Source organism: Melopsittacus undulatus, chromosome 5 (genome assembly GCF_012275295.1).
Source record: "Melopsittacus undulatus isolate bMelUnd1 chromosome 5, bMelUnd1.mat.Z, whole genome shotgun sequence".
Classification (NCBI taxonomy): domain Eukaryota; kingdom Metazoa; phylum Chordata; class Aves; order Psittaciformes; family Psittaculidae; genus Melopsittacus; species Melopsittacus undulatus.
This window is the reverse complement of record NC_047531.1, coordinates 83451587-83474961: the sequence shown is the minus strand read 5'-3', so window position 1 is coordinate 83474961 and position 23375 is coordinate 83451587. Positions and strand designations below refer to the sequence as shown.

The 23375-nt window shown below is 38.2% G+C and overlaps 1 protein-coding gene across 2 annotated transcripts in view; it reads left to right on the top strand.

Annotated features, from left to right (window-relative positions):
• The window catches only part of SOX5 (SRY-box transcription factor 5), a 285279-nt gene that overhangs the window by 166538 nt on the left and 95366 nt on the right, over positions 1–23375 (top strand). For both annotated transcript variants that reach the window (XM_034062939.1, XM_034062938.1), the window contains exon 7: positions 21502–21622. In XM_034062939.1, coding sequence (XP_033918830.1) covers positions 21502–21622 — 121 coding nt within the window. The remainder of the gene's footprint in view (positions 1–21501; positions 21623–23375) is intronic.

Sequence of the window (23375 nt, the reverse complement as noted above, 5' to 3'; positions counted from 1 at the left end):
CTCCTAACATTAGAAAAGATAAAGGGGGTGATTAGTGTGCACAAAGCCTCTGATCAAACCAGCATTGAGGTTTGTGACAGGAGGTTCAAACACTTTATGGATCACTGGTGCTGACAGGTAGATCACACAAGCCTTAAACAGATGTTTAGTGAGAAGATGAATGTGTGAGATCTCAAACATGCAGGGCTCCTTTGCCTGGCCATAATAGGCTGTGAAGCATTAAAAAATCCTTTTTTTTTTTGTTTTGGTTTGGTTTTTTGTTCCCTTTTTTTGGTTTGTTTTGTTTTTTGGTTTTGTTTTGTATATACCCCACTAAAAAGTGAAAAAGGAAATGGAGTTGTTTGTTTGTTTGCTTTTTAATTGAAATTAAATATGGTTTAAAGTTGTTAAGCTTTTTCTTCAGGAAATGAAGGCTATTCTTTTGGGATGCATGACCACAGTTTGCCCTCTATAAAACTGTCGCTGTGAGCCCATGAGTGTACATGCTCTAACAAGGTGCATATGAGATGCTCAATTGGAACAGAGATATATTCAGATTAAATTACAAAGGACTTTGTATCAGAGAGCTTCAGAGACAGGATGCTTCTTATGAGATATGTGTACTCTGTAGAATACACTACGTCAGCACTATGACTTGATAATACAATAATTATGTAAGGCTTGTTGAGCAAACTCTGTTTACTAAACCTCATTGAAACATTTTGAGTTGTTGATACGAAGGGAGGAAAATATGGCATCAGTGCCATTTATTATGAGAATTCAGAAGTTCTGGGCATGATTTTAGTACCTTCTCAAGAGAAATTATGTTTGGCCTTGCACATTGTAGTCACAGAATTCTTTAATTTGGAGGTGAAAATGTCCTGTGTGTGGGACAAGTGGAGACCCTCCCTATCTAGCAATATATTAAGACCTTGGCAGAATGTCTGATGGATGTCAGACACCTGGAGGGATCTGTTCAATTTAGAAATGGGCTGAAGCCAAAAAATTCAGAACCCAAGCTCGGATTTGAACACGCTGGAGTTCAAGGATAATTTGGATAAAGGGTTTAAGCTATTCCATATAAATAATCAAATTACAGACTTTGGGCTGGGCTGGGATTACAAGCACCCTAAAATCCAAGAGCATCCTTTACGACTTGATTTAGTTGGTCTGGAAAGCCCTGGTCCAGGGTTTGAAATCTTTGCCATCAACCTTGAAAGCTGGTTCATAAGTGTTGGGTTTTTTTCTTATCCCCCCCCCCTTTTGCTGCTTTTTAGTTCTTTTTAAAGAAATGCAGAAGAAAAGGTGTTTGTAAGCAACTTCCCAAATTATTTTTTGCCATCCATGAGTGTAGGGCTGCCTGTTTGAATGTTTCTAAGAAAGTATTGTTCTTATGTGACAACAGGTCAGAAAGACTCTGCATTAATTACACTAACATATGGTTATTAACAGATTCTAGCTCAGGGAGCAATACTTTACAATGTTATCTTCCACATAGTCAGATGTTAGCCATATTGTCAGTGCTGGCAGCTATTGTTTCACTCATTTACTTCACAGAGCTAATTACTCCCTAATAATAACTTTACCTTGGAGTTTTTCACTTGCTTGTGCCAGCAAACCTGTTCACACTACATATGCTAATTATTGGCACTTATTCATTATGTTAAGATAGCTTTAAGTTCAAGCTGTGCAGCCTGGCTTTCGGTATGGAGCCAGCTGGCTGCAAAGTTCCACCTTTTTTTTTTTCTTTCTTTTTTTTTCTTTTTTTCTTTTTTTTTAAACTAAAGTAATTAAAAGTTTTAATATGGGCTTATCTTGATCTCTTTACAAGATTCGCCCTTTCAGGAATGCAGATGCATACTTGGTTACTCATGGACAACTCCAATTTTACAAGGAGTTCCTGGCTTTCTTAACATACTTCTCAGAGCTGCAGTGAGATCTTTGCTGATAAAGGGATCGTAAATTCATTTCTAATTTGAACTATAAGTCCACTTACCAAAAGGGATTTTAATAGTCCTCCTTCCCCCACCCAGTTCTAGCTCCTTGCCTATTTCGTCACTCTTACTTTCCTACTGAGAGTCCCAAAGCCTTTTCAGTGCCTGATGAGGGATGCTCGCTGTTGGTTTTGTTTCTCTGTGACCTAAACCTTCAATGAGCTTTGTATGGATGGATTCACTGATTTGTCCTGGGCTCAACATAAGTACAGCAAATCAGATCATTTAGATTTGCAGCCTGAAACACGCATATTTCATAGGATTTGGTCTATTACATCTTTCCAGAATTCTCAGTGATCCTTTTTCACACTCTAGAATAGTGTGTATTCTCATAAAACCCAGAGAAACGTGGTGTCTTCTAAAGATAAAATTCTTTCCCCGATTTGCATGAAGAATTTTGTGACTACCAACTGAACATCTACATGGGAATCAAAGACAAATGATGTCTGATCCTCATTAATGCTGTATATGCAGTATGGGATGTTACAGAGCTGACTGTTTCAGCTGTGACTCTTAAGAGTCCTGTGGCAGATCATTGTCTAGTGTAAATCAGCGTAAGTGCTTTTCCACTATCTGGTAAACTGGTCTGACATTTTGTGGAGTTCTTAAGGAAACAATTTTTATTCAAGATAAGGTGAACATATGTGAAATCCCATTCATTTTTATCAGTAGAAAGAGGAGACTGAAATCTTCCAAGAATTCAGTCCATATTGAAAAAAAGGAAATCTATTTCTGGCTCCTCATGAGCTAAAAGCTTTGAATACCATAAAATTTTGAGCTACCCTGACATTACAAATGCAAGTTTTATTTTAAGTTGTCATCTGGCTAACTTTATTAGAAAAAATACATGCAGAAAACTGTTATTTGGCCATCTCATCATCTTGTTGTGTGTATTACATACATTAGAATTTATCTCCATGCTAGTTATCATATCGAAGAGAACGTGGATCAGTTAAGGTTATTTCATAATTGGCAAAGACTAAGTCTTTCCTGTGCATGTGTACTTCTTCCAGTGTCAGTATGAAGCTGTTTTGTGTACCTCTGTCCAGAGTTTGGCCATAAAATAGGGGAGAAAAAGCAGGACACCTGAAACTGAAAGAAAAGATTTACTTGAAATAAAAGTACTGTTTCCTTTGGCATCCCATTTTACTGTGTCAGAGCATTAGATTGGATTGCTTCCTGTGTTGCTGCAGTTCTAAATCAGTGCTACTCCAGTGATATCAATAAGCAGTTTGAATACAGTTCTTAGTAAACCTGATGTGAACAGACCTTTAGTTGAGCCATAATACATAATTATTACAGATTTTTTAACTTCTGGTATTTCTTGGGCTAAAAAAAATCAGAGTGTTGCTTAGTAAAAATACTGTAATTGTGACTGTATATTATGATGTCCAGTCCACATTATACAGAGGTCAGGGCTTGGGGGAGTCAGGGAGGAGTTTACCCTATCCTGAAGTGATTTGGAACCATAGAGATAAGTGATACACAAAAGGTGGGAGAGGAAAAACTCCGAATTCTGCCCCTGGCACACAGTTCATGCAGTCAGTGGCTGCCTTACATGAGTAGGGCATGTAGAGTAAATCTGACAGTGGTTTACTAGGTCAGAGGTTGGTTTTCAATTGGAAAGAAACTCCGTATGATGTCTAAAAGCTTATTCTCAGCAGCAGCCTTGGAGCTGACTGTTTGGTGCACCGTCCAGTGAAATTCCAGCTCACTTAAAATGAGGGGGAGTGTGGGATGTTGTAGTTACTAAACAGATCATATTGAAATGAAAGACACTGTTGTTATGTTTAGAACAGGTTTGAACCAAAACCTTAAGACTGTGGTACAACATTCTTGGGAGCTGACCTTCGCCTGTGTTTATGAAAAGCTAAGCATAATACCAGATCTGAATTCATTGTAGAGATTGGGTTGAGACTTGAACTTTATGGTTTAGTCCTGTATTGAGAGAGCTTGGTATCACTGCTCAGATACCATTCAGTTTCTACCTTGGTGGCCTTCTACTTTATGGGTAGACTTAAAACATTACCAAAATAGCTGTAACACCTAGCAACAAAATATTTTTTATCCAAGGAACTAAAGTGGGTCATGGCTGAAGAACCTGTTCTGAGAAGCCCTTTCAGTATTACAGAGTGTTTCATTTCAGTCAGGCTTTCCATTGTTTTTAAGAGCAATGGAAAGGTCAACCTGGAGAGGCTGTGTAGGTGGTTACATTATCTTCAAGTTAGTTTTCCAGGATTTGGCATGGTATTTCAGAGCAGGTAAATGAAGATAGAAGACAGCCAATCATTCTTCCTTTTGCTTCCTAACTGCTCCTTCTATGTGCCTAAATTGAGATTTACATTTCCACACCCTTACCCCAACTACTTGTTACGAAGTTTGACAACTAGTTATTGAATATAGTGGAACTGAGAGTAAATAGTTATTTCTGGAGGTAATGTTAGTGTATGTGTCCATCTGACCAGTGAGTGTGATCAAAAAGAGGAAGGTTGCAGGTTATTGTATCAGGGTTTTTTTCTGTCTGGTGAAATGGGGACTGTCTGCTGGAGGTGATTAGGATAGATGAGAAGAAAAAAGGGCAACTAAGAAAAGATATCCATCAAAAATGCTGTAACAAAACTTCTAAGAACTTGTTTATATCTTTAATGATGTTTCCTTAAGGAAAACTGTGAGAGAACACTTCTTTTTCTTTAATAAAAGCTTGGTTCCTCCTCAGATATTTGGCACTCCTTAAAATCTGCTGGAGCCTGACGGAGTGTTCTGACGTTCTTAATACACCTGAGAGTTACTTCCCAAACATGCCTTTCCTTATGCTAGATCTTGCCAAGATCTTTTGGATAAACCTCATTTGAAGTTTCTAGGACACAGCAATGTGGCATGAAGGAGCCCTAGAAGAACCTTTAAAATACAATTAGCACCTCTTTCTAAATCCCGTATCACAAAAAGATCTTGGCCAAATCACCTGTAATTCAGCTTCAAGTATGTTCTTTTGGTAGCTGACCACCTGTAAAGACTTTGGAGAATAAATGACCTCTCATGAGATGGGGGGAACTAATCAAAAAGTATCTAATCTAGGTATTTATCTGTGCTTTGAACCATGTACTTTGAATTCTTGAGTTTACACCAAAAAGTCAATCTTAGTTTTAACTATGAACATAGTGGGAGAGCAGTAAATAAGTAGTGGACTGATGCAGTAGGCAGTGTTTATGGACTTGTTTAGGAGAGGTATGCTACTTACCACTTGTGCATTATGCTTGATATCTTCAACTAATAGCAGCGCAACCTTTATGATACCTTAGACTGTAACATATTTTATGAAAGCAACGTATCTTTAAAAATCTATTTAAATACTTTCTGGAACATTTTAGAAGAATTATTGGTATACATTTTTGAGCCACTCAACCTATAAAACTGCTTCATTCTGTAGGTCAAATAAGCACACAAAACTCACCTCAAGTTTCTTTTCCATAAATATTCCATAATTTGAGTCTAATATGGTGAGCCGATTCAAGGCTACACACAGGTGTTGTGGGACATGTTAGGAAACTGTGAGTCCTCCACTTCTCTTAATAAAACCCCTTTTATTTTAGTCCTCGTCAGTTACAAAACAGAGAAGTTCAGAAGTCCCTCAGGCCTGGGACTCAGTATGGGTAACAGGGCAGCTCAGTAATATCATGTGAAGAGTTGGGGAGGAAAAGGCATGTGTCTGACAATTGGCTGCAAAGAAAATATACTTCTGAGAGACTGAGGGTTATACAATTCTGTCCCTGTTCAGACAGGAGAGTGTGTGCTGTGCAAGTGAAACTGTCAGAGGTGTGTGATAAATACTGTTTGCATTCTGTTTTAAATTCTCCCTTGGGTATCACTATCTCTTGTATGGTGCATGCCTATATGCTTGCATATGCGTGTGGACTCCTGTGTGTGGGGCATCTGTTTCGTGGGTACTGTGTGTATAAATATATGTGTAAATATCAGTACATGTGCACATACACACACATTTACATTTTAAAATAAATACCAGAAATGAGATTTATAGATAGCTTTCCTCATTTGCTTGTGTGCTGTGTGAGACGTGTGCACACACATCTACTGGAAAAAATGTGTGTTTGTAGTTCTGTACGGGCACAGATGATGCGTGTGTGTATATACAGACGCAGACATACATTCGCATTGTAATACATTAGATGCATTGTAGGACTTACTATTGGCTTTAATTAGATTATCAGCTTGTAAAAATAGTTAATTGAGAGTTACCCTTGCATTTTCTTAATACATGTTTGATGTATTTCTTGTCTGAAGAGAGATGTAATGAACTTAATCCACTGGTTGAGTTGGAGGAAAGTTAAGTCCCTGGAAAAATCAAGGTACCCAGCTAGACTGACCTGTGTGTGTACTCTGTTGGTCCCTCCCCGACAGTCAATTGCATCAAGTCATGGTGGACACTGTCAGATCATTCTGTGAATGCTGTTCCTGGAGAGAGCCGTATTGCTGCAGCTCTTGAAAAAGACTTCTAAGCAAAACATAGACATTGCAGTGCTTCTGATATTAAAAAAAAGGTATCAAAACTGTTTGATTAAGTGAAGATGCGTCTTCATGATTGCTTAATGACATGGAGTTTGAAGCCTGTCATTAATATTGTCATTTGTCTAAAAAATACCTTCTAAGTGCTGCTTGGCACTGAGGTGACTGAGTGCCACGTTATCGCCTGAGCCTGGGTCTGGCTCAACGTATTGTTAGATTTGTTGCATCAGGACATTCTGCAGTGCAGCCCTAGGGGACCCTACAAAAGGCATTTGCAGGCAGAAACTTGAAATAAGCACAGCCTCAGCATAATTGTAGCCAAACGGTTCCACAGAAGGAGTGTCTGTGTGTGGAGTCTGAGCGTCCAGCTGTTCGGAGGAGGATTACGAGGGCTTTAATGGAGAGCACAGATGGAATCAGTACTATTGTCCAGAGTATTCTGGGGCAGAGGCTAAAGTGTGAAGGATGATCAGTGGAGAGCTGATTGGAAAGGAAAAGAAAAAAAAAGAAGAAAGAAACAGGAGGAAAAAATAAAACCCCCTTGTTCTCTAAAAAGCAAAGGAATTGATGCTGTCCAATGGTGAGGGTGCAGAGGAAATAGTTCCCAAAGCTTGCTTTCATGGTTAGCAGGCATTGTAAAGATGGCACAGGTCATGTGTTGTGTGCAGCTGTTTAGAGGTTCTTACAGAACTGTTAGAGACTTAGCAAGGCCCATTATTCAAGGCACTAAGGCAGTTTTACTGGATATGGACTACTGCAATTGTATAAGCTCTCCATTGTGTGAGTACTAATTTAGAGCGCTACCGTAAGCCAGCCATACAATCCATGCTTCCCATGAATGAATGAATCATCTTGATGAAAAGGCTTGGAGCACACAGCTCTGACTTTTAGTCTTAAAGGAACCTGATGTGTTCAGAATGGATCCCTTTTTAATAAACAAATGTGATGGCAAAATATTTTGGGTTTGAATTGTTAAAATAATCCTTTTCTTTTTTGGAAAAAGGTGTTGTACCCAAAGACTTTAGATGGGTTTTCATTTGCCTTACCACATGTTAGACTTATTTGTAGTTACTCATTTGTTATGGGATGTTAAAGTGTTACTAATGTGCTTGTATAAACATAACAGGTCTCAAGGCCACTCCATAACCCAGCAATTTATGTCCTAAATCATTCCTTTAGGTGCCAAGGAGCCCCATGTTTGTTTTATTCGAAACCGTTTGGCTGCGGGAATGCAGCTGTTTTTCATTAATGATGTCCATGCACATATACAAGCAACGTGTTGTTGTATAGCACTGCTGTCTTTACGTCCTTGTCTGCAAAGAATTTGAGAACAGTATTAGGGCCTCTAATGTAGTTGCAACATTGTTTGCTAAAGTAGTTTTCTGTAGAATTCTTACCTGGATGGCTTAGGATCACATGAAAAAACAAACCAGGATTTACTGTCTGGCAACAGGACTTAAATAGCCTTTGGAAACACCTAAATTGAGGTAGCCAAGAGTGCTTACAAGATAATATGCACATCCTGTCGGTTGGAATTAGATGATCTTGAGGTCCTTTCCAATCCTAACTATTCCATGATTCTATGATTCTATCATTTAGACAGACCTCCCTTAAGAGTCTTGGTTCAAATGTGAGATCTGAATCTTTGGGAGTATCTAAGGATCCATAGCACCTGCTGATCTGGTCTGAGAGTTTTCTGTATTTCTCTTGTGCATGCCCTGAAACTGCTCTGATCTGAACACCTAAATGCTTAGGTTCTGCCTAAGGGTCATCACAATTCAGAAACAAGGCTGAGCAACATTGGAATCACCTAAAAGGCAACCACCAACCATGGTGAGCAAAGCACAGTGAGGATTGTAAAATATAGCTGCTTACTTTCCAATATGCAGCAGTTAAAGAAGGGGTAGTCCTTCCTTTTTCTTTTATGTGCACTAACCTGGTGGCAGCTTAACAGTTACCTAAGAAATAGAACTGGATTGGGACTTCTGTTTCCTTAATGCAATTCACATTGTGTCTCCTACACCTTAGGAGGGACAAGGCATGTCTCCACATCTGTTGAAACTGGGCTTCAAGCAAAAAGAGTCATACTGTTCATTTCATAAATGGAGCAAAAGAAGAAGTGTCATTACGCAGTGTCCTGATGATGACATTTGAGCTTGTGTTCTGCTCCACTGATACCTTGTGGTTTGTTTTTTTTAATTAAAGCTATTTTTTTAGATTAAGTGATTTCTGCCAAGTACCATTGAGGTCAATTTGTATTGACTTCAGCAGAGCAAGGACTCAACACAAAGTTGATACAGGTCAAATTTTGCCCTCAGGAAAATACTGATTAATAGTAACTCCCTTTTCTGAGCTAAATACTGCTTAAAAGCTAAAGGCATTTAAAATTCCCCAAATATTACTTTATATTTTCATCATGCTTACTGGTGGTTTCCTTTTTGATCTCTCTTACTATCAACCTAAGTTTACTGAGTCAGCTTTGTTTAATTAGTTTGATTTCACTTGTTCAGCAGCATTGCCAGAATTGTACTTTTCAGATTCACAGCTCTGAATGAAAATATTTCTTGTGACTGGCAAGATGAAACAAAAACAAAAGTGGAAAAGGATTTACTAAAATGTTTGTATTTGCTTAGGTAAAATGCTTCCAGAACTGAATTTTGGAGCAGAAAATATGTAAGGATCCTGATACTTAGTTAACCAGCTTAAATCTATTCTTAGCAAGTAGATTTCTGCAGTCGGAACTTTCAGTCACTTAATTGGTCTACAACACAAAGCATGCTAAGTGTTAGTGCTAAATAAAAAAGTAAAAAACAACAAAAACAACCCAAAAACCCAACTAAAGCACCCACTTCCAATGAACATGTGCAAAATGGTTTGTCTGGCAGAAATATCAGGGGTTTCAAATAAGGCCCTTTCCAGCTCTCCCTTCAACCAAACTCATTGACATGGTGAGAGCCATAAACCTCATGAGTTCCCACCATTACACTGAGGCTGGGCCTGTCTCATACCTAGCATAAAATAAAACTGCTGTTTTGCATTAGTAAGGCCCTGATTTTCAGTTGCATCAAGCATCCAACCCCAGAGACCATGTTTTGGATTTAAACTTTGTTCTCTGTCTTAAATGGTGCTTAAAGAGACATCAGGAGTACTGTGTGCCCACCAGTGTTTCTGTATAAACAGTAATAAATTCTGTATAAATAGGAATAAATCAATTTATCAGAAGATTCCTTTTATTGCTAAAGAGAAATGAGTGGCTGAAGAGCAGAATTTAAGAATGAATCTTAAATGAACATGGGTTATGCTTCGTGTAGAGTAGATGGATAACATCACCATAGTATTTTCAGAGCTTTTTACAGTGCTCTGTTATATCCCTCTCTCTCAGACACATCACATCCACCTTGCTATTTAGTATGCAAATGCACAATTAAAAGCATTCAACAGATAGAGATGAATAAACTAATTCAGTGTGCTGCTAGTCATTTATTTTCATTAACTGGGAGTATGTGGAAGTACCCCAAAGAGGAAAGAGATGCTGGAAAGTTGTAATAGATAAGAATCTACTGACTGCCTTTATGTAAGACAATAGATCTTGTGAATATTCTGCTTCCTTTCCAGGCAGTGAGCTAGTATGGTTAACCAAAATTGTTGAGTAATTGTTCTGTGGTTGAGAACAAAATGCTGAATTAAACTGTTCCCAGCACAATAATTGTGTGATTACAGCATTTATGTTGCTGGCCAAAAGAACAGTCATTAGGTTTGGAAGACTTACCAAAACCACAGGCACAGAAAAAAAAATGCAAATCACATGTAAATTGTCCTCTAATACCTATAGTGGCTAAAAAATTGAATTGGGAGTATGGTGTGTGTATATTTAAAGGCAGTCAAGCCAGAAAAAAAATAAGATTGTACATTCAAGAACTACTTCGGACTAGGAAGAAAATACCCCAAGATTATTCATTTTCATTGTGTTGTACTTTTCCCCCTCTTGTGAGATCCTGCACTTCATCTATTATGCGTATATTCTGCTTTGAGAACGCTGTTATATTTTGCCTGACTGCATACCAATCAGATATTACCTGGGAGGTATAAGGTACGTAGGACTCCTACACCTAACTAAATCTTGGGCCAAAGTGATTCAAAGAGCAATATACCTGCAAGGCACATATCAAATATTTAGCTGATTGCTGTAATCCACCAGTAACATTAAAAAGTGATCTATGATAGGTGTTTTCTTGTGGAGTAGACCATTTTCTTCTCCATTGCATGGTCCATATCTGGAAGTGTCGACAAAACAAATTACATTTAGTCTGCATTTTTTTTCTCTTTTGTTATTTTTCCTCATATTTTAAATAATAAAGGAGGAGGAGACAAGAACTGAAGGAGACAGTAAGTTAAAAAATAAAGACAATATGTTTAAGGTGATCAAAAGTTTTGTGCCTACAATTCAATGCAGTAACAAAGCGCAGGATTTGGATAGCTGCTACCTGGCTGTACACAGCAATCAGATGATGAGATGTCTAAACTTTTTCACTGTATCAACAGTTAATTGTGCTTCAGCTGTATTGCTGTCACCAAATTGTAAGCACAAAATTGAGAGACTGTCTTCAGTCCTATTAAAATAATGTTCCCAGACAAAACTTGTGAAAAACATTTTTGTATGAGGATTTTGGTAGCAAAGGAAGAAAAGCATCAGGACATGAATGGAAGAGTAGCTATGTATCTATTTAAATAGTCCTTTTTTCTGCAACTTGAATCCATTTCACTTTTAAAACTGAACTTGTGATGGTAAAACTGAACTCTATTGAGGAGCAATTCCACTGGAAAAAGGGACAGTCAGAAACAAGTCTGAACAGCTGAAAGATTGAAAAGAGGTCTTTATTGTGCATTTCCCTGGGCAGTAATTAGAGGCTATCCAATACTAGAAATGTGTTTTCCACAGAGGTTTCTACTAACATTTGGTCTTAGTTTTCCTGGCCATTTGTCCATCACGTTTAAGTGCAGGGGGTTTTAAGATAATGTGGAAAGCAATAAAACTCAGTAGAAAATAATGATAATAATAATAATACTGTCTTCAGGAAAGAATTATATTGATTTGTTGTAGCAACTAGTGCTCTGAAACTGATGTCACTGAAGACAAGACTTACACTGAACATGTATCTAATGTGATAATAATAAAATTGGGAGAAAGAAGAGGCATTCAGAGTCTAATCGGTGGATTTAAGTCTAAGATTTTGTGAGCAGACCCAATTCAGCCAAAGTCTGCACTGATCACACCATGGAAAATGTTTCTTTCTCTGTGTTAGATTGGTTATAGTTTTATTAGTTGTATCCCTCCACATTTCAGTTTAAAGAAAGCAAAAGGAAGAACTGACTTTTACTGTGGTATTTTTCTGACTCCTGTATGTCTATCTTTCCTCTCTCTTCCGATAGATTCCTATGCATAGTATAATTTTAAGTGGATTACTTTGATAAGACTTTCATTTTTTTATAGCATTGCACTGTTCAGCAGCTGAATGGGTTTTTAATTTCTTCCCACTACATGATATTAAATAACCCATTTCTTGCCCACCACCTACACATTAAAATTGTTGTGTTTGTTTTAATTAATGATACTCCATTTGTCAAAGAGTGAAAAAACCATCTCGAAACCGTAGGGTTTTGTTTGAAAGAATACCCCTTCCTCTGCATATACTAATATTACCTTAAATCCTATTAAAGGAATTGGCACAAAAAAAAACCCAACAACAAACCAAACCAAGAAATAGTTATTATAAGGCAAAATTCTGATGATTTTCTTGACTTCTGTGTCAACTAATTTTAGTAAGCAAGATTTCCATGTTAAGGGCTATGAAAGAATGGTTTCATATTAGTTGATGAGACTTAAATATTTTACTGTAATTATGTTCAGAATCGTTACAAGCAATGTGTCATGGGTGGCTCATAGTGAGTGGTGGTGGAAAAGTTGAAATAGAAAGCCAGATTGGGACGATACTGCAATGCAACAGTGTTAGAGGGGGAGGTATCGCTTCAAGGACAAAGGAAAGCTTTAGGGAACTGTCACTTCCCCTTACTGGTACCTACCATGCCTGCCATGGTGGGGATGAAGAAAGACCAGGATGAGAGATGGGCTTGCTTTGCAATAGTTTTACTTTCCACTGAAGTACCACAGCATACCCTCTTCCTTCATATTTCATCTTCTCTTACTTTATGGTCCCTCATTTCATCAAGCAGGGTTTGAACAATGAAGTGTGTACTACTCTTGATCCACAGTTTCTCTCCAGGAGTGCCTTGGAGTCCTTAGTAAAATAAAAGGTCTCTTAAAGAAGACAGTCCATATTAGTAGTTTAGGCCTTAGGTATTGATCTATTAATGAATTTGGACTTTACGATTGTGTCTAAAATGAGCTCATGCCTCTTTATTTATACACCATCTTAAATGCAATGGTTTCCATATTGGAACTGTTCTCCCAGTTTCAGAAGGTAAAAACTTTTCTTTTTGTAACAGTAGACAGGAAAAATTTTGCTGCAATGTATACATCAAAGTGGTTAATTACTAGTGTTTGAATAAGTCATAGAAAAATCAACAGTGAGTAAAGGGGGAGTTGTAGCTTCTTGCCTTAACACAGATACCTCTGTATAACCTTATATGACAAACAATACCAGTCAGCCCTGCTTAAGTGTAACAGTGTCAGCTTTGCTTTTGCCACCATTTCTTCATATTTTGGGGTAAATGCAATAAAGATTCATTTCCCAAAACCTGCATCACTTCAGTCTACATAGGCAGAGGAACCACAATTAAAATAAATATGTTTCTTCACCTAAGCTGCATTCTCAACCTGAAAACCATCTTGGGCAGGTTTGTAGCCAAACATTTGATAACCCTGTTTGCATCCTTGCATGAAAACATTTACAAGAGTATGTAAGTGCCCAGGTGAACCCAAAGGCACCTCAAAAGGGCTGGAGAGGAAGGTGGAGCATTCTCCTAGATCACAGAATTCATCACCACCAGACTTGCTGCCTGTGGTGACATGTAATCCTACAGTTTATTTCCTTACATCAATCTGTTGACTTTGAGCATTCACAGAAGTTCTTGAAGTCACTTTTTTAGGATGATTCCCTGCCTCCCTACATCTCACACTAGTGGTGAGCCTTGCTTCCCATTCCTACTTGTTCTTATAGTCTACCCATTGATTAATAATACGATTTGCAGAGACAACCTAGTATACATGTAAAAAAGAGCACTTTTGAAAGTAATCTATGATACTGTTACACAAAAGCTTTTGGTCTGCTAAAATGTGAACATTTGGTGTACCAAAGAAGTGACTTTAAAAAGAAGAGTTCTTTGTTAACACACACTCAGAAACCCCAGCCAGTTCAGTCTCCTCAAAGAGAATGTGGAAAATCAGAAGAAAATAGTATACAGGTGACTTCTGGAAAGATGAAATGAACAATGACAAGGGAAGTATACTTATTTTGTCTGATTCTGTATGGCATGTACAACCCCCCCCCCCCATAGTTCATTATAATCAGAATAACCGAACCCATATATAATAGATCAGCTAACAGTAGAAAACAGTACGTACGTGCAGCTCAAGAAATTACCCTATATGGTATCTTTTAAAACACATCAGGAAATCTCACACCTGTTTTCTTTTCACTGACAAATGTTTTGCTGAATAGCTTACTGCTAGAGTGATCAGCACGGGTCCAGACCTCATTGGGAAAAGCATTAACCAAGCATCTGGAAACTGTGTGCTCCGTCATACACTGTGAGGTAGCATCAGCCATTAATGTAAGTTCATAGATTTTCCAGTTTGAAGGGAGTGACTTTGTAGATTAACTCTTCTATGTGACAGTTTCATTTAGGAGCATCTTGCTATTAGCCAGCAAAAAGCAAATAAGGGACAATATGCCATGTCACTCAGCGGCTTTGATAGACACAAGTTTGTGGCAGGTTTCCATTATAGTCCTGGCTTATTCTTCTAGGAAGGGTACTAACATTTAAACAGGTCACCTAGGTGTTTGGAAGCTATGGCATGAGAATCATAGTATTTGTGTGAATATTAAGTAAGGTGAAATAAGTCAATTTGGCCTAAATACTGGTCAGTATACCTCAGATGTCAATTTTGTGGCCTCTGCTAGTTTTATCCTCTTAATAAAACAAATGGCTCAATCAACGGAACAGCAGACCTTCTTCTTCTATAAAAAGGAAAGAACAAATTATTTTGAGTATTGCTCTTAGACTTGGATTAGAAAAGGCTCTTTTGAGAGTGCACTTCAAGTCTTCCATTGTAGCTCTTACCTGAATTTACAGTAGCTTGCTTTGAAAGTCCTGGTTTTGCCAGAGGACTCCACACACTGGGGTGTTGTGTAGTCTGGAACAGCCATTCCTGCATGAGCTCTTACGCTTTTGACTTAAACCAGCTGTATATTGGAATGAATTCCAGTTTATGTTCTTTTTATTTCAGGCAGTCTCTTGCTTTCCAGTTTGGCTATTTGTTCAAATGCCTTTGTGGCAAAATTGCCCTGTAGGTAACTTAAATGCTAAGTGGCATAAGCCTGAATGTGTCTTGTTACACATCATCCCAAATAGGAAAAAGTAATCTTACTGCTTTTCCCTCCTCTGTATGCTTTTTCTATGTCATATAAAATATAAAAGAAGTGTTCTAAAGTTCTTTATTTTAGTTGCATAAATGGACAAGTAATACTGTTTTATTGTTGTTTTTTTTTTACCTTTATAAGTACTTGAGAGATGTTCTTAATGCAAAAGGTCCTTTTTGGCTTATGTCCTTCCTTCAAAGCACTGCTGGAGGTGTTTGTCTCTCACCAGTGCATTGTCTTCTGTAGTATGAAATGGAGGAGGGAAGCCTTTGTAAGCAAGTTGTCAACGTGGAAACAGCTAGTGTCTGTATTATTTGGCAGTTCAAGGCACTTCTCTGCACTTTAGTCAAAAAGGCTAAGCATGTGTTCATTTGGTAGTACTTACAAACTTCATGATGGGATGAATTTGAGATCAGTGCTGGTAATGACTCCTGGATTCTTTTGCAGGACTGAGCAAAGGAAGAAAATGTCCAGCCTGAAAAGCCTTGTTTTTAAATGAAAAATGTTTATGTAATTCCCTGAGGTGCATTTGAGTTTCCCTGAAAGTTTTTTGCTTGTGTTTTCCATGAGCCCAGTTGCATGCATACCAGCTATTACCTGTTAAGGGTTATCTCCATATTCCATCAATCCTAGTAGAGCTCTCCTACCCCAGTGGAATTGTAATGGGGAGGGTAGGGGATGAGAGTGTCTCCCTAAATAGCCTTTTTTATTGTTCTTAAAAGATTGCCGCTATAGAGCATGTTTCCTACAATTGGTACCACTGTTTACAAACGCTATTATTGCATGAGCTGAAGTGTTCAGACAGGATGAATTTTGGTAAGTACTGGTATGAATTGTATAAGCCTCCAGTGCAGCAAAGTGAAGAATACTATTTGAGGCCAAAATCATCCCCTGTAGAAGAATCTTCAGTTAGAGATGAGGACGAAAAAGCGTTTACAAAATCCTTTGCCAGGATCCCATATACCAATATGTCTGGCAACTGAGTGAGCTTCTCAGTAATAAAAGCAAAGTTAGGTCAGAGCATAGGGTGGAATGGGTCTGCTGTCTGTCTCAGCCCTGTCTTCCTCTCTGCATCTCTGCTTCTTGGCATCCACGTTCTCTTTTGTGTCTTAAGCGCTCACTCAGCACCCCATTAAAAACTACCTCAAACTCAGGAGGAGAGTGATCATTGCATTACTGAGATAGGCGGGGCTCCCTTGCATATAGATTTAGGACACACTTATGTGAATTTAGGGAACTGATGTAGGGAAGAAAATGAGAACAGCATTTTCTTTTCTTATTTTAAACGTCACTATAAGGGAAAATAGCAGATTGTAGTTATATGAGGACATATATTTTTATTTCCCTTAAGATAGATGGGGGGGGGGGGAGTGAGGGAGAGAGAAAGAGATGGCCAACACATATGCTAATTAAAGAATCCAGTCCTTCAGCATAGTGTGTGCCACCATGAGCCAAATGTTTCTGGAGGAAGGGGGTCTGATGCAATTAAACATGTCATTTTTGAGGGACAGATTTATGTTATTGCATGTTAAATGTACATTACATTCTTTCATATGCATAGAAGGGATGCTTAACTTATAAACAAGTTGCAAGCAAGAGGATATATTCATGCAACAGTTTGAAGTTGATGGAATCATTCGTGTGCATTCACTGTTCTCAGAATGTGAAATCTGAACTTCTTTGAGGCAGCTGAGAATAATTCAAATGAAAATAAGAATTAGCCACATTTCTACATGAAGAAGCCATGTAAGAGATCATTTCAGCAAGGATGCACATGCAGCTCTTGAAGGGCATCTTCTAAGGAGCTCAAGAGTAAAGTACTGCTCCGAGTTTTGTCAGTCTGTAGAGAAGAGAGTGTTGCTTTTAGCAGCCGTTCCTATTCACACTGAGTAATTTGTTACTCTGTCACCAGTCTCACTGAAAGGGATAGAATTGCTTCTGAAGAAGGAGAGGTGGGTGGAAGAGCAGTGTTCACCCCTCAGTGGAAAGTGGTATATATGGATACTGGGAAATGTATTTAGATACTTACCTTGGAGAGAGGAAAACTTACGTAAAAGTTCATGCTAGTAAACGTGTAATGAGCAACTACAGAAATGAAATTGGTGGAAGTGTATAAAGAGAAAATAAAACTGATAGCAGCTGCTATGTTAGGGGCTTAGATTTGTTGAAAGCATGGGTTTGTGTTACTTGAGAAATACTATAAGCCTGCTAGCTTAAGCAAGAATCATGTGAACTTTTAATTAAAGACTCTATCAGGATGCATGGGCATAAAGGACCAAAATAGGGTCATGTATGTTACCCTGATTCTGGCAGTAACTCTACAACGTGAAACTATTTTGCCTTTGTTTATATAGTGACCCAAAGCTTATGTGACATTTCACAGAAAATAAGAGTAGAACTATAGTTGTGAAGTGTTTGCAATCTAAATTTATATGTCACAGCAGGAGCTAGTAGCAAACAGTAGGGGTAACTGCAAAAAACATACTGCTAGTGCTTAGGTAGCTGTGGAAACCATAGTATGTTCCTAAAAGTAGGTAGGAGACCAGAATTTAGGCGGGTGTACTACAACTATAATGAAGCTGGAAACGCTGGGAATCTTAACTGTGGCTACACTGAATGCACATCTTTGTGCAGTTGGATTTGTTACAGTTAAGTCATAAAGGACATGCACAGACTTTAACAACTTGAATCGGTTCCAAATTTACTAACAACTTTTCTTTTGATAAGTCATCTAGGGGCAGATTTTTCAAGGGCACTGAAAAAAATATAGTGAGGCACTTCCCAAAACTGAAAATCTTTATGGGCAACTCTGGATGCCTCAGTTTCCCACTTGGACAGTAGCTTAGTTGTTTGTCATGTACTCATATTGGGTTTTTATCTTGATAAGTTCTTTAAGGCTAATCTCCTTTATGGATTTTCAGTGCCAAGATGAAGGGTCCCAGATTTTGGTTTGGACTCGAGGTTAATTTGGTTGCAATTTCTTCTATTGCAGAAGGTGACTTACTGTCCTCATTATCTATTATGGAACCTTTACTTTCTTAGACTGTTTGAACTCTTGTGTATCTGCTTCCTTAAGGGGAGTTGTTTCTCATAAACTAAATGCCAAGGGTTTATGTCTTTGATTGCAGCAAAGGCTTCCCTCTTGCCCCAGATTACTTTTCAGAGATAAGTGAATGGAAGTATGAATTCCTTACCTAGTGAATTGATTGTATGGAATGTTATGGCTCTCATGACATTCCCTTTGTTTCTTTGCTGGTTTATGTATGTTTTATGCCTTTTTTGTGCATACCATGCAGCTGCAGTTTGTCATACAGTGCAAGAATACTTCTGGCTAATCTGTATGTGGTGCCAGCATCCAAATTAAAAGAAAGATGAAGGAACCGTGTGGTCTGTTGACAGCATGGCAATAGTATGTGTAGTGAAAAAACAGGCCCTTGGAAGATTGTATCTGTATCATCCAGACTAACATTATAAAGTGGGTAAGAAGTGACAAGGTAAAACTGTAGGCCATTAATTCCATTGGGAATTCTGTGAGGATTTAAGCTACAATTTTCACCTTTAGGAAATTATAACTTAAAGGAGGTAATCATGCAGGCAGACTAGCAAGTGGAGAATCTTGACAGCTCTATGCGTTTTTAGATTGTTAAAGGTGCATTTCTTTCTATGGACACATCTATGTCCATTAGCACAACAAATTGAAGGATCTGAAAAAGTAGCTCTGAATTGCAGTCCGTTATGTTCAGATTAGGAATTCAGTATCAAGAAGTTACTGTCAATAAAACATTGGAAGGTATGTAAATTATACAGCATAAAACAATTGTGAGAGGTGTAACTTACATAGTAATAGGTTAAAAAATTAAGGGGAAAAAGAGGAAAAAACCCTTTGTGCAAAACTCAGAAAGAGGGCCTGCATTCTGTGCCACTTGAAACAGTTGTAACCTAGCAGTTCTAGGTAATAATAATAAATGTAATGAAAGTTAGGATACAGTATTTAAATGAGCCATAAAAATGAAGAGTACGTCATTTGTATCATACTACGTCAGGTTATTGGATTAAAATAACCTAACGTTTGCACTTATTTGTATTTGGGAGAGAATGAAGTGTAGCTGTTTGACTGGTGCTACATACATTCCATCCTGGAATGAAAATCACATTGTTTTGACTGCGTTATTTCTGTATCCATGCAAACCATCCTCATCACTCTATAGTTCTTACCTCCTTAACGTGACCGGGGTTGTGTCATTTGAAATTAGTGGCTATAAGGCCCCTTGGAGAGATAAAGAGAAGCAGTGATTTGCAAAAATGAAATGCAGCAGTCAGAGTTAAGAAGAAAGGGCATTTTCCTGGTAAATGTTTTCCTAAATGGGAATTTTTCAGTGTGGTGTTTTGCTCGTGTATTTGGCAGTCACTTGGAATCAAGTGCAGACTTGTGCTACATTGTGGGCTTGGCAATGACAATTTGTGTGTGTGTGGTGCTTTAGTTATATTAGCCCTGGAGGCAGAGTTAACACTTGCAGTGGGACAAGAGTATTTGCAGTCATCAGAGAACTTTGCAGTCAGCTTCAATAACATCACTCCATTTTTTTCACTTTTTTTTAAACGTTTTTTTTTGGCAGCAGAGCTCTTAGTAGAACCATCTGTCTTTCTATTAGTGTTTTTGAGTCCTGTTTTGAAGCTTCTTTGCTTGGCAAAGTCACTTTCATCCTTGGAAACCATTTAGAAAAAAAAAGTTGTGTGGCTCTTTGCCGAAGAAGAGTACTATGCAAAAATTCCACACGGCTGTTCATTTTTGTTCGGAAAGAATACACTTACTTTGTCTTTGTCTTTAAAAAACACCCTAAACAAAAAAACCCCAAACAAACAAACAAAACCAACCAGAAAAACCCCACAACAAACACATGGAGAAAAAGGAAACATTGGGCAGTTCTAGGGTGACGGAGTGGGGGCAGAGAACAGATCACATTTTACATGTTCTTTTTTCTCCAGCGATTCAATTAAAAGTACGTATGTCTTCTTGTTAACAGGATCAGAATAGAAAGGAGAATACTGAAGTAACAACAAATGGATCGAGTTATTTCAGTGAATGGAGTTACATCTACTCTAGCTTTAGTCTCAGTCTTAATTTTCCACTGTAAGCATTTCCAGCGACAGGGCTGCAGTCAGCATTCATGCAGGTGTTGACAGGTCCTGGCATAAGTTAAGAGGTTACCATCACAAATTTCTTATCACTCTTCTGCTCTGTAACAGTGTTGGGTGAATCAAGACATCTGCTGGATCTTCAGGAGATTAAAGATGCTGTGGTCTGAACTGTGGCTGCCAAGGAGGTGGCACAGGTTCTCTTTTGCCAGTTCTGCAATGGTGGCAATAATAGAGAGAGCAATACCTTCTAACACCTCTGGCAAAAAAAACAAGGTTGTCTATCAACACCCTGATTCTTTATGTTCCTTAAAGCTACAGAGCACAAACTGAATGTTAGTCTTTGATAACATTACCTCTGATGCCTCAGCTTTATAGTGCTGTTAAAAACTAGATGACATCTCTTAAAAACTGAGTCAGTCTCCCTTCACTGATTGATATGGTCAGTACAGTGGTTTTTTTTTAGATTAAAACTATCCATTTAACATTTTAATCTAGCCAACTTTTTTTTTCTCATCTGCATGAAATACAGAGAGGATGTCCATTGCTAGCAATTAAAACGCCAACAGAACTGGATAAAAGCAATAGTATTAGACATCGTGCCATGGCCAACTTCCAGTTTTGATGACTAATTTCTGCATGTCTTAAGTCCCCTGCAGTATCCACTTACAATATAATATTTTCCATTTCCTGACTTGCATGGTTGTGTACAGTTGCTGTGCAAAGTTGAACAGCTAACACTTCATACATAGCTGTGTTTTACTTGTGAATAAAGTGTCTCAGCCTTTTTCTTACCATCGCAGAGACTTCTCTTTTCACATGTACAAGGAAGTGCATGCATATGGGCAGAAAAATAGTACTGACTGCTGTACAGTACTTATGTACATACTTGTACTTCTGTGTGTGTGGATCTTTGTGTTTGGGCTCAGTCAGGGTGAAAGCTACTGTCTGAGACAGAGGTGCTGTTACACAGTGCAATGAAAGAGAAGAAAAAGCCACCCTGCATTCAAAGAGAAGTGAGGCATTATGGACTCGCAGGGGAAATCATTAATTGGGATATGCATTAGTGGCATATTTTGATTTATTTGGGGCTATATGAAGTGCTATGTTATTTAGAATGAGTTTGAAAAGTTGATGCAACTGGAACACCCCATTATGGAGGAGCATATTCAAACCTATCCTCTCAGCCCGGAAATAAGAGAAATCATGTAAGCAGACATTTTCCCCCAGAAAAAAATTGTGTGTTTGATTTTCCCTCTCCTGTTCAGCAGGTCCAGGGTCAGCTGCCTCCATTAATGATTCCCGTATTCCCTCCAGACCAGCGAACCCTAGCAGCAGCTGCACAGCAAGGATTTCTTCTTCCTCCTGGTTTCAGCTACAAAGCGGGATGCAGTAAGTCCTGTAGATTTTTTTAGCTGGAAGTGGGTATAGGATACAGTTTCATGCTCATCTGTCTAAAGATAAAACCTCTAGCCCAATGGACAAAGCCATTAACTTGCACAGATAACTGTAAAATAGGGGATTAGTCATTATTGTATGAGAAAAGATTGTCAGAGATAAAGTATGTGTTTCAAAGTAACATCAAAACATTTCACACAACAAGTAGATTTGCGCACCTTCTTTCTGACAGATCTTTTTGACAAGTGAACATGCTCATGACCACACTTACATACATACATCAGAAAAGAAGCTATTTGAAACTTCTCAATAAATTTCAAGACTGTTGTAAGAAAAAGCGTGTTTTTTTCCTGAAGCAGCCTGCTTACTATTTGTGAACTGAGGGCCTATTCTCGTCTCTTTCTTCACACAAAACTCACATTAATCTCAACGGGGGTTCTGCACAGAGATCAAAGATAGCATATGCCTTTCAGTTTGATGGACTAACACAAACTATGAGTATATTTATGAAAGCCTAACACTAAAAAATATAGCATCTACTTTTTTAATCCTTGAAAGATTTGTATTGTTCTCTACATTCCAGATTTTTTTTAGTTTTTAGGATTTAATGTTCCTATCATCAGGATGATAATAAATACAAGTTAAGGAATAAACAAGGAGTGCTATTTCCATGAATAGACTTCTCTAGAGCATGAATTCCGTACTCTTGTTTCATGCATTTGTGCTTGTATAACTCTTCTGACATCAGTTTTGAACTGAGTTATTTAGGACTCGCTTATTCTACTCTTCTCTGTCTCTAGCATGGATGTTTAGCTTTATTATGTCCATGTCAGTGTATCCATCTGTACTGTTGACTAACTCATGAATTCATCAGGTTTCTTCAGGTACTGAGCACTTGCTGCTGCAGCAGTTTCATAAAATTAGGACATGAAAAGATTCCTTCAGTTAAACTGGCTTAACCCATGACTTCAGATTTCTTCCAGTTTCCGTAACATTGTAGATACAGTACTTGAATGCAACTTGAGTTTCTTTGGCCACTCATCCCTTTGCCTAATATTTTATAGACTGGCACCACTGCTGGAAATTAGTCTTCAAAACACCTAACATCCCTGAGGAGCTGCAGTGCCAAAGCATAGGCTCATTCAGTTCTTGCAGTGATTTCACACTTAGTCTCCTTCAAATGGGAGAAGTAGTGATTCACATTACAGAATGTTTAACTGAAAGCCACACTGAGTATGGATGCTACCATAACTGTAGGCCTGGAGAAGGTCTGGAAGGCACCCTGTTAGATATATCTGGCAGATGAAATTAGTTCCATGTTACTGAAGCCTAGTTTGGGTTTTTCCCTTCTTTTTGCTGCTTGTACATTAACCGTAAGACATCCATGAAGTATGTATGACCTTGCATGTTTATGTAACCTTGAAAACGAAGCAGAGTAAAGTTGCTGCTGCTCCTGGCAGTAAGGCTTGGAATCAACAGCATGACAAGGTCTAGGGCTGAGCAGAAGCCAGTGGAAAAAGACAGCTCTGTGTTTGGTGATTCCCTGGCATGTTTGACTGAGTTTAACTGAGAAGCTGAGGAAAAGTGATAAGTAGTCCAGAGGATTTTTTCTTCTCACTCACAGTTTAGTATAAACAAAAAAGCATATACAGATTTAGCTACACCTAGAAAGCTTGTAGCAATGAAAGACATAGCTGCCTTAAAACTATAACATGTTCACATCAAGTAATGTTTTTGACAGGCCATT